This window comes from Ammospiza caudacuta, chromosome 18 (assembly GCF_027887145.1).
Source record: "Ammospiza caudacuta isolate bAmmCau1 chromosome 18, bAmmCau1.pri, whole genome shotgun sequence".
Lineage (NCBI taxonomy): Eukaryota > Metazoa > Chordata > Aves > Passeriformes > Passerellidae > Ammospiza > Ammospiza caudacuta.
The window spans coordinates 2,420,773-2,437,637 of NC_080610.1; the positions used below are offsets into that span (position 1 = coordinate 2,420,773).

General features: G+C 58.2%; 1 protein-coding gene across 1 annotated transcript in view; it reads left to right on the forward strand.

The window, feature by feature from the left end:
• Nucleotides 1-440: 440 nt before the first annotated feature.
• The window catches only part of RTN4R (reticulon 4 receptor), a 92,324-nt gene continuing 75,899 nt past the window's right edge, over nt 441-16,865 (forward strand). The window contains exon 1 of the mRNA XM_058816870.1: nt 441-650. Coding sequence (XP_058672853.1) covers nt 629-650 — 22 coding nt within the window. The 5' untranslated portion in view covers nt 441-628. The remainder of the gene's footprint in view (nt 651-16,865) is intronic.

A 16,865-nucleotide genomic window follows, 5' to 3' on the forward strand; every position in this document is an offset into this window, starting at 1 on the left:
GCCCGGCCGTCCCTCTCCGCCGCTTCCTTTAGGTGGCACCGCTCCTCCAGGAATGAGCGCCCGGCCCCGCGCAGCCCTGCCCGGGCCGCGGCCGCACCGCGGGGGCTCCGCCGCGCTCCGCACCGTCGGAGCGGCCCCTCCTCCCCTCGCCAGCCCGTGCCCGGCTCCCCCGTCCTCCCGCTCACTCCTCCAGCCAGTAAATCCGATCTAGGCTGATTCCTCTCACGTCAAACCACATGATCCCATAAAACATTCATCGCCTCTCCATCCCCGCTCGCTCGCCGCTCGCTCCCGGGATCCAGCGCAGCCGGCTCCGCTCCCCGCCGGGATCCGCCGCAGCCCCGGCCCCGTGCGTGCGGCGGGCGGGCGGGCGGAGCGAGCAGGAGGCAGCGAGGCAGGCGAGGCGAGGCGAGGCAGGGAGGGGGAGCCTCGCCTGGATGCTGACTCCAGCTCGGGGGCTGCTCATTCCCCCGATGAGCGAGGGCACCGGGAGCGCCCCCCCCTCCCCGTGCGCCGCCGCTCCCCGCTCGGGCTGAAGTTTGGCTCCGGGATCTGCCCCGCTTTCCCAAGGATTGTACCGCTGCCGCTCCACTTTGCGCCTCCGGACGTGCCTTCCCCGACCCCTAAGATGAAGAGGGCGATAGCTGAAGGTACGTGCGCCCCGGTGTCCCTCCGCCGCCGCGGCTCCCCCGGGCAGGGCACGGCGGCCGCGGCCCCAACTCCGCCCGGCGCCGGGAACTTCCCTCGCCGCAACTTTTTTCCCCCGTGGGGTCCTCGGGAGCGGCCAAGGTGCCACGAGGAGAAGAGGGGCCGGGAGAGGCGGCGGGGAGGGCGCGGGGGGAGCGGGAGCGCCGCGGCTGCGGGAGCGGAGCGGAGGCGAGGCCGGAGGGGGAGCGAGCCCCGGGCACGGCTCGGCTCCAGCCGCGAGCACGGCAGCGGCAGGGAACGAGGACAGAGGGATGGTGGAAAGGGAGCAGCGGGCTAAGCCCCCTCCAGCCGCCGCCTAGCCTGCCTTGGCTCAGATCGGCCTTGGGGTGACCGGGGGAAGTTGGTGCCTCCGGGGGTAGCGCGTCCGCACCCCGCATCCCGCACCCCGCACCCCGCGGCGGAGAGGCCGGGACGGGCGGCAGAGGGGATGGGGCAGCCCGGCTTGCCCCGCTCGCAGCCCCGACCCCGCTGCCCGAGCCCGTCCCGCTCCTGGAGCCGCCGCACGGGGAAGTTCCCGGAGGCTCCGGGGGCTCCGCAGGGTTCCGGGGTGCGGCGGGGGCTCCCCGCAGAGCTCAGGGTCCCGCCGGCCGCTTTGTGCTCGGAGCCAGAAGCTGGGAAGGGCTGGGGGTGCGGGGCTGGACCCCCTTTCCTTTCGCCAGGAGACAGGCACGGAGCTCGCAGCCTGGCACGGCCGGACTCTGCCCGAACCTTTCCCATGCTCTTCGGCGATAACCTTCGCTTCCCGGCCCCGTGTGCGGGCTGGGGCTGGGCAGGGCTGGCACAGGGGCCGGGGCTGCGGCGGCTCCCGGAGCTCCCCGGTCCCGCCGTGCTGTGGCCGCTTGGGCTCCGGGGGCACCGGGAAGCGGCCCCAGTTTGGAGGGACACGGTGCCGGGCTCAGCCCGCTGGAGCAGCAGCGTGTGCCGCCCAGGTGTGTTCGCTGGGAGCCAGCCCAGGTTTGCAGTTTGGAACGGGAGGGATCAGCCCATGGTGGAGCTCCCGGGCTGGCCAGGGGAGGTTCGGGCGTGCGGAGCCTCTGCCCGCTCTGACTCTGCTCCGTGCCGTGCCCGGCTCGCTTCCCGCTCCCGTCAGCGACACAGATACCATTCTCTTTCCCTTTCTATTTTGGAGGGCACTCTGGCTGATTTATTTGTGACGATCAAAGGACACATCCGAGCTGTGATCCATCCCGCACGCTGCCTCCTCGAGAGGCTTTGTGTCGATGTGAAACGCGAAATGGCCAATTTATTGCTGTTTGGGGAGCACCTCGGGAGCGGGCTCGGCTCTGGCATCCTCCCCCCGGCCCGCAGGGGATGCTGAGAGCGGAGCCTCCATTTGCCCGGGCTGCCGTGGGTGTGAGCCCGGGGCTCGGTGCCCTGCTCGGCCGGTGCGGGCTGTGCCCATGGCTCGGTGCCCGCTCGGCCGGTGCCAGGCTGTGCCCGGTGCTCGGTGCCTGCTCGGCCGGTGCGGGCTGTGCCCGGGGCTCGATGCCCCGCTGTGCCCGTGCCAGGCTGTGCCCGGGGCTCTCTGTCAGAGCCGGGCAGGGCTGGGTGTGCCCGATCCCCTCGCTCCATCCCCGCTGCTGCAGCGCTGCTCTCCCCACGCACCCACACTCGCGGCTGCCGCCAGCGCCGTGTGGAACAACACAGGGGATAATGAAATATAAAAACTGTGTTACAACGGCTTTATTTATAGAACAAGGCTTGGAGGAGTTCGGGGTTGAATTATTTGCTTTTCTGCTGCAGTTTATGAATTGCTCCTGTGAGAGGCTGCCTTGCTGGCAGGTTTGGCTGGAAAGTCCTCACGAACCTGGGGGATTCTGTTTAGCTGAGTGTCCATCCTGCTGGATCTGGACTACATTTCCCACTGTGGGCTGCCAGGATGCTTCAAGTGCCTTGTAAGCCAGAAATAGCCACCAGGGGCAGTTGGACAGGCAGAGCTTTCCCTGTTCTCAGCACTTGCTGCCTTATTAACACGATTCATTTTTACTGAAAAAGGGCTTTCTATGCTTATTCTTTTTTTTTTTTTTTTTAACCCGAATACAAACCCGTGTAATATGAGAACCTACATCAACATCACCGATGGGAGAGCAGCTCCTTTTTTTTCCTCTTGAGAGAAGAGACCATTCATTGCATTATTCTGTATTTCCTGTCTTTATAATGTAAATTTTTTATCACGGACCCGCTGCATTTTCTGGGCTTTGTCCCCCCTTAGCCAGCCGACGGCAGAGAGCTCAGATGTGTATCCATGGGGCCATCAAGGGCTGTGTTTGGAGAGGTTTTCTAGGGAGGAATGTGCTTCAAGAGGAATTTTAGGGCAGAAAGGTGGAGGTGCTGTTGCACCACTTGGTGCCTGGGCATTGAACCGGTGCAGACATCACTGTTCCCTGCTGGATCTGGGATGTTTTCCCAGACAAAGCTGGGCCAGAGGAGGAGTTAATGAGAAGCAGTGAGAAGTGTGGAGGGCTGTGGGCAGCACGTGAATTCCCTCAATGCTCAGGAGCTCCAGGCTGGGCTTGGGAAACCTCCCGGGAGCCTGGTGTGTCCATAAAGGAGTGAAAGGAGAGGGAGTGGCTGGTGGGAAGGAGCAAGGGGACATTTGGCGCACAGCATCTCTCTCTGCTCTGCCCTGCTCCCTGCCCTGCTCTGCAAGGGCAGGAGAGTGGCTGTGGCTCCATCCGCTCATCTTGTGGAGCTGGAAGCTGGCAAGGGCCACGGGGATGCCCAACTGAGATCCCACATTCCCTTTGCCCGCTGCCACAGGCCCTGGGTAATCTTCTTCTGACCCCAGCAATGACTTGGGCCTCAGCTTTCCAAAGGAACAACCAGAATCCAGCAGCACAGATGGGAATTTTCCACCTTTCATCTCAGAAGCAGTGAGGAGCCTGTGAGCTGGGGGCAGGGCAGGGGAGGATGCTCTGAGGCTGCTGCACACACAGCCTTACTCAGCCCTGCTCAGCCTTGCTCAGTCCTGCTGCCTGAGGGTACTGGGGCCCCTTCCCTTCCCTTCCCTTCCCTTCCCTTCCCTTCCCTTCCCTTCCCTTCCCTTCCCTTCCCTTCCCTTCCCTTCCCTTCCCTTCCCTTCCCTTCCCTTCCCTTCCCTTCCCTTCCCTTCCCTTCCCTTCCCTTCCCTTCCCTTCCCTTCCCTTCCCTTCCCTTCCCTTCCCTTCCCTTCCCTTCCCTTCCCCCAGGATCCACCTGCAGGGCCAGGGAGGAGCTGCTCCCTCCAGGCTCAGGTGTTTGTTTGTCCTCTTCCCCTTGGATTTGCGATGCTCTCTGCCGCTGTCACCTTCAGTGAGACACATCTCCGAGTGCCAGGCGCCTCTTTGGATGTTCCTCAAGAGGTTTTTTCTTCTTGCAGGAGGCACAGCCCCCGTGGAACAAGGAGCACCCACCCTGCAGCACTGCACAGGGGCTGGCACAGGCAGCAGCTCAGCCTGGGGCCTGCCAGGGCTGGGACTGAATTTCTGGGAGTGTTTGTCCCTCCTGGGACTTTCTGGGAATGCTTGTCCCTCGTGGCCATGTGGGCAGCTCTGTGCTGCGTCCCAGACCAGCCGGAGCTGTTTGGGATTTGTGATGAGCAGGGTGTCAGGGCTCCTCCATCACAGCGCTGTGGGAGGGAGCAGTGAGGCTGATGAGACACAAATTCCACCTTCTCCTCCCCTTTCCTGCTGTGGCTGCAACTCCTGGAGGTTTCCAGAGGCTGAGGGAAAAGGGGACAATTGTACTGGAAAGTCTTAATCAGCTGAAAGAGGCTGAGGGTGGATCCTGCTGTGCTTGCGTGGAGGTGCTGGGGGAATTTGTGCAGAGTTTGCTCAAATGTGCAAACTCACCCCAGCCTGAGCTGTGTGTGCCTGGCACTGCTGGGACACAGGGAATGGGCTCTGGGGGGGCTGCTCACCCTCTGTGGGGTGTTCAGAGGGGTGTGGGGGCTCAGGGCAGGTGACAAAGCTGGTTCCCTGGGGCTGGGGGCAGCTCTCGGCCAGGCCCTGCCTGTGGGCAGAGCACAGCTGTGGTAGGGGACAGGCAGGGCACAGCTGTGGTGTGGCACAGGTAGAGCACAGCTGTGGTGTGGCATAGGAGAGCACAGCTGTGGTGTGGCACAGGAGAGCACAGCTGTGGTGTGGCACAGACAGAGCAGGGCACAGCTGTGGTGTGGCACAGACAGAGCAGGGCACAGCTGTGGTGTGGGACAGAGAGCACAGCTGTGGTGTGGCACAGACAGAGCACAGCTGTGGTGTGGGACAGAGAGCACATCTGTGGGGTGGCACAGCCCCTGCCCTGCCTGCTTTGCTCTGGGAGTTCTCCTGGAAGGCCTCTGCAGTCTGCTCTTGTTTCTCCCTTCCTGGTACCCTTGCCCAGGTCACTGAGCCTTTCTGTGATGTTGTCTCAGCTCTTCCAGCCCTGTCCTCAGAGTGATGCTGAGTTCTGTCCCAGGGGACCCAGGGGACGCTAAACTGAGCCCAGAGCTGAGTGTGGAGCTGGGCAGTCCCTGATCACCCCCTCAGCAGTGCCACAGAGGCAGTGACAGACTGATGATCCCCTGAGGGCTGCTGTTGCATCCACAGCAGGTTTGTGTCTCTGGGCTGGCCCACCTTCCTCCCACCCTTCACTCTGCAGATTTCACAGCGTTTATTGTCCCTCTCCTGGAACCGGGAGATCAGCAGAGCACTTGAGTTTTATTTGGAATCCTCCCTGGTTGTCAAGGAAAGCAGAAACACTCCACAAGCACATGCAAAGCATCCAGGAGACTGGAAACAAAGCAACACAAACACTCCAGTGCTGGGGTTTTAGTTCAGTTTCTGGAGAGCTCAGCAGTTTGAGGCATTACCCTGATGGCTCTCAAGGAGCAGAGCTGGCTCCTGTCTGCAGGGCTCAGGCAAGCCAGGCTCACAATGTCTGCTTTCATGAAATCATGGGATATTTTGGATATTATAATCTGGATACACCTGGAGGGATCTAAAGAACCTCTTGCTCAAAGCCCAGCTGGTTTCACAGCCAGATCTGGCTGCTCAGGGGCTTGGATGTCTTCCCAAGGATGGAGATGCCCTGTCCCCCTCCACAGCCTGTCTGCAGCCCAAGCCCTTTTTCACCTAGCTTGGGTCACACCATGGGTGCTCCCTGTCCCTTTGGTGGCCTGGAGGTGCCTGGCTCTGTCCCTGGCTCTGTCCCTGGCTGGGGCAGGAGTGATGGGGAACTTCGTCCTAGGTCCCTGTGAGGTCAGAGCAGGGGCTGCAGAGGTGCCAAAGAGGGGTAAAAGCAGGGGTGACAGCCAGGTGCCATGGCAGGGACACTCAGGGTGGCAGTGGGACACTCAGAATGGCAGCAGGGACACTCAGGATGGCAGTGAGACACTCAGGGTGGCAGTGGGACACTCAGGTGGCCAGCAGGGACAATCAGGTGGCAGCAGGGACAATCAGGGTGGCAGCAGAGACACTCAGGATGGCAGTGGGACACTCAGGGGGCCAGCAGGGACACTCAGGATGGCAGTGAGACACTCAGAATGGCAATGGGACACTCAGGGGGCCAGCAGGGACACTCAGGATGGCAGTGGGACACCCAGGGTGGCAGTGGGACACTCAGAACAGCAGCAGGGACACTCAGGGTGGCAGTGGGACACTCAGGGGGCCAGCAGGGACACTCAGGGTGACAATGGGACACTCAGGGTGGCAGTGGGACACCCAGGGTGGCAGTGGGACACCCAGGGTGGCAGCAGACCCTTGCAGACATTGTCCTGTGCCCGTGTTTGCTGTGTGGCTGCTCCTGGAGGAGCCCCTGGCCTGGTTCCAGCCCCCCAGGCTGCAGTCCCTCATCAATGGTAATTACACACAGCTGCCCTGGGGCTCTGCAGCCCTCAGATGCCCCCTGTGCTGACACCCTGCAGGGACAGGGACCTCTCTGGGGACACACAGAGCTGGCCAGACCCCAGAGCCCTGCAGGTGCTGCGGGAGGCTCCAGAGCAGGGCCATTGCACCCCAGCTCAGCTCTGTGGGGATTGCTCTGTCCGGGCTTTGGAAAGCCCCAGTGATGGAGCCTTGCTGGCCTTTCCCATGACTGGAGCTGATGGAAAATCTCTCCTGATGTCTGACCTGAAGCTCCCAGGCTGCAGCTCGTGGCTGTGGCTCCTTGCTGTGTCACCTGGCACACCAAGGTGTGCTTTGCTCTGCCATCCTTTCAGCTGCCAGCTGGAATTAAATCTCCCTTCACCTTCTCTCTGCCCAGCCCAACCATCATAATTCCCTCTGCCTGACCCTGCAGGACATACTGGGACCTATATGGGGAATTAGGAATTGTTCCCTGGCAGGGTGGGCAGGCCCTGGTACAGCTGGGGCTGCCCCTGGATCCCTGGCAGTGCCCAAGGCTGGGTTGGACATTGGGGCTTGGAGCAGCCTGGCACAAGGGCTGGACATCAGCTCCTTCTTCCTTCCAGGAGCTGCATCCTGAGAGCTTCCAAATCCTTTTGGTGCTTGTTGGCTGGAGCTGACTCCCAGGAACCTCCTTGTCCAGCATTTCTGTCCTTGACCCGTGCTCTGAGAGCCTTTAATGTCAGCTGTGCCCTGATCCCACCGCAGCTGCAATTCCGCAGGGGAGCAGAGGGATCCAGGGCAGAGGGAGGCTCAGGGCCTGGATGGGAGTGAGTTTCCATCCCAGCTTTTCTCCTGCCTGGTTGGAGTTTCCATCCCATCCCAGCTTTTCTCCTGCCTGGATGGAGTTTCCATCCCATCCCAGCTTTTCTCCTGCCTGGATGGAGTTTCCATCCCAGCTTTTCTCCTGCCTGGATGGAGTTTCCAGCCCAGCCCATCTTTTCCCGGTCCCGCTGGAGCTGGCCCCGTTCCCTCCCTGGCTCTGGGAGCCCTGGTGCCTCTCCAGCGCTCTGTGCTTTGTTTTCTCTCTCCGTGCTGCACCTTCTGCTGGAAACAAAGGGATGTTTGCATTCCAGAGGGACGCTTCCCTTTCCTCCCTGAGTGCAGGGGATAATTACAGTGCCTCGCACTAATTGATCCCTTATTAGTGCTAATTGTGATTTACGTGGTGCTTTAGGAAGGGGCATTTCTGTGGCAGGAGTGATGCTCTAATGTCACACTTGTGATGTGTCACCTCATCTCCCGTGAGCTGCTCGTGGGGGAAGCGGGTTCACTTTTATTTTTTTGTTAAAAACCAATCTTTTGCAAGAACCATCTGGCTGCTAAATTCTCCTCCCGGAGCTGTGCGGTTTGCAGGGAGTTCATTTGCGTCTGTAGCTACTAAAGAGGAAGTAAAAGTGACTGATTAGTCTGAGACTGGGACCATTCACATCAAAGTGACAGATTTTGCGAGCTGGATTTGGGGAAGTGTTTAAAACCGGTGTGTTTTCATTAAATTTTGAAGGCTGTGGGCAGAAGTGTGCTCTGGGCACTGCAGCTCAGGCTCAGCCCTGCACCCTGGGTTCTCCTGTCACTGTGAATTGTGGGGCTGCTCAAATTTCCCTCTGCTTGTTTGGTGACTTTAAATATTGATTTTAATTGTGCCTCTTTCTTAAGGCTGTGGGTGATGGTGGGAGCCATGGACAATGATCCCTGAGCACAACACAGCCACGTGCTCTGGGAGAGGGGAGCTCAGCCTGGCTCTCAGCACAGGGGAGAGAGAAAGGAAAATCCTGTGGAGCCCCCAAATTCAGCTTTCCCTGCTCCCATGGGGGTTTGCAGGGATGTGCCAGGAGCTGCTGGCCAGGCTGGGCTCTCAGGAGCCCTTTGGGGGTGCTGGGGTAAGGCTGGCAGGGCTCCACGCTCTCCTCTGTGCAGAGGGGTTGTTGGAAAGCCTCAGAGCAAATCCAGAGTTTGGGAATGTGGGATTTACCTGTGCACAGACAAATGGGCAGTGGGAGCCGGCAGGACCTGTGGGACTTGCACTGCAAGGATCTGGAGGGACAGGACAGAGAAATGGATTCAAACCGAGAGAGAGTGGGTGTAGAGTGGATATCAGGGGAGATCCTTCCCTGCTCAGGGTGCCCAGAGCAGCTGGGGCTGCCCCTGGATCCCTGGCAGTGCCCAAGGCCAGGCTGGACACTGGGGCTGGAGCAGCCTGGGACAGTGGGAGGTGTCCCTGCCATGGCAGGGGTGGCACTGGATGGGCTGTGATGTCCCTTTCCACGCAGCCATTCTGGGATTGCACATCCCTGGGGCACTGGCATGTTTTCAGAGCAGTGGGAGCTGTGCTGTCCCTCTCCCCGTGCCCAGGCTCCTTCCCAAGCACAGATCCTGATGGATCTGGCCCTGATCAATGCTCTGTGGCCGTGCAAACACGGTTAGCATTGGCTTTACACTAGAGGGCTGTCTGTCCCTTTCCCTTTGAGAGCAGCCCTTGTGCCGGGATCCCAGTTTGATCCCGGGGTGGGGAGGCTGCAGGCTGGGGTGTGGGCTCAGCTCTTCTCTCTGTGCTGCTCTGCCCGGGCCCTCTGGAGCTGTTTCTGGTCAAGTGGAGATCTCTGGCTCTGCCCCTGTCCAGAAGCAGCAGTTTCCACACAGGATTCCTTCCCCTCCTGTTCGTCCAGGCCCCTTTTGCTGTCAGCAGTCGGGCACTCTGTAGTACAGGGGTGCTCTGGGTTCCCAGGAGTGTGCTGGCATCTCCTGTCTCTGCCCTGGTGAGGATCTGCAGCCCTGAACATCTGCACAGCCAGCTTGGGGTCACAGACAGGAACTGCTCTGGAAACGGCTCTGGGGGCTGGAGGAGCCTTCAGTGTCCCAGGGCTGAAAGAGATTTGGTGTGGGAATCTACAAAATTAGAGAGTTTTGGGAAAGTTGCAAAAGGCAGGCCTCAGAGACAGTAGAAGTGTGATTAGAGCTAAGCAGCAGCCATGAGATAGGTCAGCAGAAAAATTCCTTAAACTGTAGAAAAGCAAGGACAAATAGAACAATGGTCTGTGTATTAATGCTTGGCTAGAATAACTCCCTAAGCTACAGAAAAGTTTATCTAGCAAGATATTAAGAAGGTTGAAGCTTAATAATGGAGCTCTGTGCATTGTGTTTAAGGCTCACAAGCAGGTGTTGTATTTGAAATAAGCAAGCATTGTTTAACCAAAGGTGCTTATAGTGGTTGGATAGAATGACTGTCAATACTGTCAATGCTTTTGATTTGTGTGATTAGTCAAGAAACTTATAAAGTGAGTTGTAATATTAAATTCTTTGTCTGCTGCTTAAGATGTGAGCTGGTGGCACCTTCCCATTGTCATCACCATGTAATGAGACTGATGCTGGAGAATAAAACAGCTCAAGGCACGTTCCCAGCAGTCCTGTCCCATTTATGATTTGTAAATAGCCCCCTAACAGTGTCATTTGGTAGCTTTTGTGTCGTTATAGGACACAAAATAAAATTATGTGGACACAACATTCTCCACGGTAGAAAAGAGAGCGTTTAATTTCTGACTCCAACATTTATAGATTTTCAAAAGTGACAGTGGATTGGAGGGTGACAGTGCCACCTCTCCAATGACACTGGACAGACCAACAGTCCATCAACTTTCTCCTCCATAAAGGAATGCAAAACAATGAGTTATTTACAGAAAGTGTGTGAGAAAGTTTGTTACAAGAATATAAACATCAGAAGCTTAGAAAATCTTAAAAAAAACCAGGGTGACACTCAAGTGCAGAGGGTGGTTCTCGGGCACAAGTTGGTTTAGGAGCTCCAGGCACTTCTCTCCCTCCCTCAGTTTGTCCCTGATGTGTCCTGAGGGGTGAATGATGGTGGTGCTGAGGTCTGAGGAGTGGCACTGACCCCAGGGATGGTGGTGGGACACTGCTGGCTGTGGGGACCAGGGGTTGGACTGCTCTGCATCCACCACCCATGGCTGGGGCAGCAGCAGTGGCAGCACAGCAGCAGTGGCAGCACAGCAGCAGTGGCAGCACAGCAGCAGTGGCAGTAGAGCAGCAGTGTCCCTGCAGTCCCCAGGGCTCAGGACAGGATGTCCTCAGGGTCCCTTTGGTGCTCAGGGTCACTGCTGCAGGCAGCATCCCCTGCTGTCCCTGCCCTGCACCCAGGGCACAGCTGGGAGCTGTGGGCAGGCAGGAGGGCAGAGCTGGCCCTGCTGGCACAGAGCCCTGCCAGCTGGGCAGCTCAGAACCACAGAAACATGGAATGGGCTGGGTTGGGAGGGACCCTGAGCCCACCCAGTGTCACCCTGCCATGGCAGGGACACCTCCCACTGTCCCAGGCTGCTCCCAGCCCCAGTGTCCAGCCTGGCCTTGGGCACTGCCAGGGATCCAGGGGCAGCTGCCCATGCTGGGCTCATGGGCTGCACCTCTCAGCCCACCCTGCTCCCCCCACTGACACAGCCCTGGGCAGAGCTGCTGCATCCCCCCTTGGCTGGCTCCATTTCAGGCCACAAAATGGATCTTAGCCCTCCTGGGGGGGGAAGCAAAGGGATTGTGTCCCCCCAGCCTCTCTGGACATGGCAGGGGGATCAGGCTCAGCCCTGCATGATTGGTGTTCCAGGCTTGATGTTCCAGGCTTGATGTTCCTGGTTTGAACCTTGATTTCTGACATCAAGGGTGAAGGGAGAGGAGGCTCCAGCTGGGCTTGGAGGCAGAGCCTAGCTGAGGGGCGCAGCTTCATCTTCAGGTGACCTCAAAGACCACACCCTTGGGTTTGATGCCACCCACAAGCCCAAGGAGCCATTTCTCCCCCTTTCTCCCAAGCTTTTACCAAGACCAAGCTTCTGCAATGACACAAACTTTGCTGCTGAGGCACTGGGGGCAATGTGGGGTCTGGAGATCAGGCAGTGCTTGTTTAAACATCATTTCCACTATTCCTGTTTTCCTGAGCCTGTGTCTCTGCTGGGTGCAGAGAGGTCCCAAAGCCCTGGGAAGGGGCTCTGGGAGGGGCTGGGGGTGCTGCTGGCCCAGGATTGTGTTCAGTCCCTGTCCCCTTCTCTGCCAGCCAGGGAGAGACATTTGTTCCAGTGGCACCATAAATGACCCCGAGCTGCCTTGGGGAGCCTTTCCCTGCCCATGGTGTTTCATGGGAAATGCTTTGCTTTCTCTGTGTTTATTTTTGGCTTTCCTGGAGTTTCTCAAGGCTTACAGGTAATCCTGAGCTTTGGGATGGCCAGCTGGGCTGCAGGGATAGAGTCTGCCTGAGAATACCGGGTTTGCCATTTCCTGGGTGTGCTGGGAGCTTGGAAAAGTTTAACCTGGGGACACCTGGGGCAGGTGCAGAGTGCTTTGCATGGAGACACAGCTGGGCCAGGGGAATGTCCCTGCCCATGGCAGGGGTGGCACTGGATGAGCGTTAAGGTCCCTCCCAAGCCAAACCATTCCAGGAGTCTGTGATCCTGTTTTTATGGTCACGAGGATCCCCCAGCCCAGTCTGTGCCTGCTCCAGCCCTGCCCCTCCCAGCTTCAGGTGTTGGAAAAGAAATGAAATTTAGCAAAATATTTAATTATAGTGAGTTGTGTGTGAACTGGTTTGTTAAAAAGTAGTTTTGTAGCCGTTGAAAAGTGTGTTGAGTTTTGTGTGTGTAACCTAGCAGGTAGTCTTAGGGATTTAATAAATAATTAAACTAGTGCAGGAAAGTAAGAATGCTAACCTGTCTGGAGGCAGCATACAATGCTCTTAGAATAAGATAAGCAGAGGATTAATGATCTTGTTTGTGAACCAAGGAATGTATCACAAGGGGTCTGTGACCAGGCAAGGGGAACGGGGAAACTGTTTCTTAGAGACTTTGTTGTGAATTGCATGTATAAGAGGGAAGCACCCATATGCGAATTCGGGGGCTCGGATTTTGGGACATGAGTCCCCCAGTTCCCCGGGCCCTTAATAAAGCACCCACAAAACTTATCTGAGTTTTGTGTCATTTATCAATCGGGCAACACAGGTGCCACCCAAGGCAGCTCCTGGGTGCTGAGCTGTGGTTTCCTGGTTTCACCTGCATTTCTGGCTGTTCTAACCTGCATTTCTGGCTGTTCTAACCTGCATTTCTGAGTTCTAACCTGCTCCTCTCCTCCTGAAATCAAGGTTTCACTGTGGCCCATGTGAGCCCATGACTCCCTTGCTGTGACATTTGTGTCCAGCCCTGCTCCTGAAGCCCCCCCTGAGGCTGGGGTGGGAGCCCTGCTGTGACAGCCCCCAAAGCTCTGTGGGATGTCTGGGTGTGTTGCACCCCTCTGCAGGTGTGGGATGTGCTGGCCCTGGGGTCACCCCTTGGGACAGGGGCACGGCCAGCCCTGCTGTCCAGACCATGGTTTAGTGACAGAGGGGCCAGCAGCCCCCCAGCACCTCCACTGTGTGTGACAGAGCATGAGGCCCCCCTGATAATCCCTGCCAGCTCATCCCAGCCTGTGTGCCTGCTGAGGAGGGGACACCAGGCTCTGAGTGCCCCTGCTTGGGGTGAATGTCCCCAGGGGTCACCTGCTGCCCTGTGGCACTGCAGGGACAGTGAAGCAGCTGCTCCAAACCAGGGGCTGCAGCTGAAAAAGCCCTGAGAGCCCTCCCTGCTCAGGGCTGGTGTTTGCTGTGCTCTCAAACCCAGAGAGATCCAGAGTGAAAGGTGAGCCCAGCACCTGGCATGGGCACAGAGAGGATGATATTGGTATCACCAATATTGCAGACAGGACGTGTCTGAGCTTGTCTGGCCCTTGCTGCTGAACCAAATCACACCAATTGTGGTGTTTCACCCCACAGACACTTTTGGCTGGCTGGATGTGTGGTGTTTTACCTCACAGACACTTTGGGCTGGCTGGGTGTGTGGTGTTTCACCCCACAGACACTTTTGGCTGGCTGGGTGTGTGGTGTTTCACCCCACAGACACTTTGGGCTGGCTGGGTGTGTGGTGTTTCACCCCACAGACACTTTGGGCTGGCTGGGTGTGTGGTGTTTCACCCCACAGACACTTTGGGCTGGCTGGGTGTGTGATGTTTCACCCCACAGACACTTTGGGCTGGCTGGGTGCTGCATTGGGCCCGTGGGGACAAGTCCAGGCCTGCAGGAGCTCTGGTGGTGCTGGGATGGAGCTTCCCCCCATAACAGGGGCTGCTCCTCAGGTTTCCCTCTGGCAGAGAAGCTTTAAGGCAATGGTGAAGGAAAGGAGTCAGTTCTGATGGAGGGTTTGGATGCAGAGCTTTATTCTGGCCCTCAGGCCTCTGAATGCAGCACCAGCTCCAACAGAACTCCCTGAGCCTGTGGTTGCTGCTCCTTTAACCCCAGGGAGAGGGGAGGGAAGGGGTAGGGAGCCACCAAGCAGGGACAGGAGGGGAGGGACAAAGGGACAAAGGACACCTGGATGACCCAATGTCCCCCAGGGGTAGAGGGCATCCTGTCAATCTGCCAATCACTGGATGCCCTTCTGGAATGCCAGGACTGACAGTCCAGTGCTGGGAGGGGAAAGGAGAGGTGACTGACACACCTGGGAGGGAATCTTAGGGGAGAGACCCGGGACTCTGAGGTAAACCCTGAGATCACACTGCAGCGGGAAGGGATGGTGGAGCCAGGGCTCTAATGGCACGAGAATTGTCACCGTGCTGGGAGCCAGAACCTGCTGGGTGTGCAGAGAGGACAAGGAGTGAGCAGGGATTGCCAGGGCACCCAGAGCTCCTGGGACAGAACCCTAGCCAGCTGTGGGGCCACCCTGCCAGGGCAGATGCCCTGGTGCCCTGGGAGGAGCAGGGATGGGCACAGCCCCTGGCCAGGCCAGCACAGCCCCTGGGGACCAGCGTGGAAAAAAATCACAGAGCAGGGACATGCCAGGCTGGGGGACACTGGGATTGAGTGTGTGACACTGGGGCTGGCTGTGGGACACTGCACATGTAGGGCTGGGGGTGTGACGCTGGGACTGGCTGTGTGACACTGTTCCTCCCCCTGTGAGCTACCCCAGGGGCTCTCCCTGTGCTCTGGGAGCCTCAGGCTGAGCCTCAGTGCTGTCCTTGCTAAGCCAGGACCAGCCCTGCCCTCCTGGATCAGTCACTCGAGTGTGTGACCACCCCAGGCGTGCCATGGGAGCTCTGTGCTCATCTGGGCCATTTGGAGCTCTGCTGGGCAGGTTTCTGTGGCTTTGGGGCCTCCCTGGAGTGCTGCAGTCCCAAGGGCACCATTGGAGCAGGTGTTGTGTTAGGCAATGCAGAGGTGGCTCCATGGCCTCCACAAGGTGCATTCAGGCTGTCCCTCCTTGGGGACAAGGAGGTGGTGGTGGCTCCATGGCCTCCACAAGGTGCATCCATGCTGTCCCTCCCAGGAACAAGGAGGTGCTGCTGGTTTCCTCCTCCCTGCCCTGGGCTGCTCTGCAGAGGCAGGGCCACAGTGCTGTCCCTCACTGCCTGTGGCCCTTTGCTTTGCTCCCTCCCAGCACCAAAGGCCACGGTGGAAAGTCACAGAACCATGGGATCATTAGGGGTGGAAAAGATCTCCAAGATTATCAAATCCAACCTCTGATCAACATCCCCGGCCACCAAACCATATTATGAAGTGCTAGGTCTGCTCACTTTTTTAAACACCTCCAGGGATGAGCACCTCCAGTTGATAAAAAATCTCCAAACCACATTCCAAAGCAGCAAAACACAGGAGAAGCAATCAGATAATTATTGTTTTCATTGACTCCAGCTGTGACTCCAGCCTGTTCCAGGGCCTGACCGCCCTTTGAGTGAGGAAATTGTCCCTGATTTCCAGCCTGGAGCTCGCTTGGAGTGCAGCCTGAGGCCGTTTCCCCTCTCCCACCTGCCCAGGGAGGTGCCTGGTGCCCCCTGAGCAGGTCCATGAGCCCTGCTGGCACAGGCTGGCACAGCTCCTCCTGCCTGCCTGGCTCTCTGGAGCAGCACAGGGAATATGCAAATTTAACCTTTGCATTTTCTGTGCTGTTCTTTTCCTGGGAAATGTCACGGGGGGCACCAAGCTGGGATTGCCTGGCACTGGGGGAAAGAGCAGCAGTGGTGTGTGCCTGGCTCCTGGGGAGGATCCAGCGTGGGGCTGGCATCTCCAGGGAGGGCTCTGGGGGCTGCCCTGCCCTGCCTTGATGGCTGCAGGGATGGGGACTTGGTTTGGAAAGACAGGATTCTGTTAAGGAAGGCAGGAGCCTCCCCTGAAATGGAGAATGTAAACCCTCCCCACCCCTCCCAATTGCTATAAATTTTAAATTAAGGGGCTCTCAGGCAAAAATATGGGAGCTGGAAATAACAGCTCTTTAATAGAGAAGTAAAAAAATAAAAGGATAAAATAAACAATGCAGTACACCAGAACAACAGTGACAGAGTCAGAACCCAACCTGGCACCCTGTGGGTCAGGGTGTTGGTGGCAGTGCCATTGGAATTGTGGCTCAGCCCTCCTGCAGTGTCAGGGGTGGTTCTGCTGGAGCAGGGATCCTGTAGAGAAGGATGTATTCTTCCTCTGAAGATCCAGTGGGAGAAGAGGCAGCTGCTGTTCCTCTGGGGAATGCAGTGCAGAAGCCGTGCTGGTGTCTCAGAACCTCTGGATTATATCTGGGTAGGAATGCTTGGCTCCTCCCCCTGGGCTCACATCTCCCAGTGGGATGCTGTAGTTCTTATCAGCCAATGGGTGACTGGAGCCAGAGGGAGGTTGTGTCCCCCGTGTCCCCAAGGCTGGGGGAGCTGCCAGCTGTTCCACATCTCCTGCTGCTGCTGGGCGAGGCTTGGGAGGCAGTGCTGTGCTCCAGGGATGGATCCAGAGGCTGCTGCTGTGGCAAGAGGGAGCTTCCTGTTTGCCTGGAGAGAGGAGGGCAATCCCAGCTGGCAGAGGCTGATGGCACTGTCCCAGCTCAGCCCAGACTGAGGTGAAGGGCTGGGATTATTCCTGGAAAGCACCTGTAGGATAAACAAGAGGGGGTTGCAGTGGGGGCAGGACTGACTGACTGCAGGAGGGAGAGGAATTTCAGCACCAGAATAAACAAAGCCTTTATTAACACCCCTGAAGGTGCTGCCATATTGGCTTTGTGGCTTTTGGCAGCCCCTGCTGGGGTGGATGTGCTGATCTCTGCACCGTTCTCATGGAATAATTCCATCATTCCACTGAGGAGCAGCTGAGGGAGCTGGGCAGGGGCTCAGCCTGGAGCAAAGGAGGCTCAGGGGGCCCTTGTGGCTCTGCACAGCTCCTGACAGGAGGGGACAGCCGGGGGGGTCGGGCTGTGCTCCAGGGAACAGGGACAGGAGCAGAGGGAACGGCCTCAGGCTGGGCCAGGGGAAGGA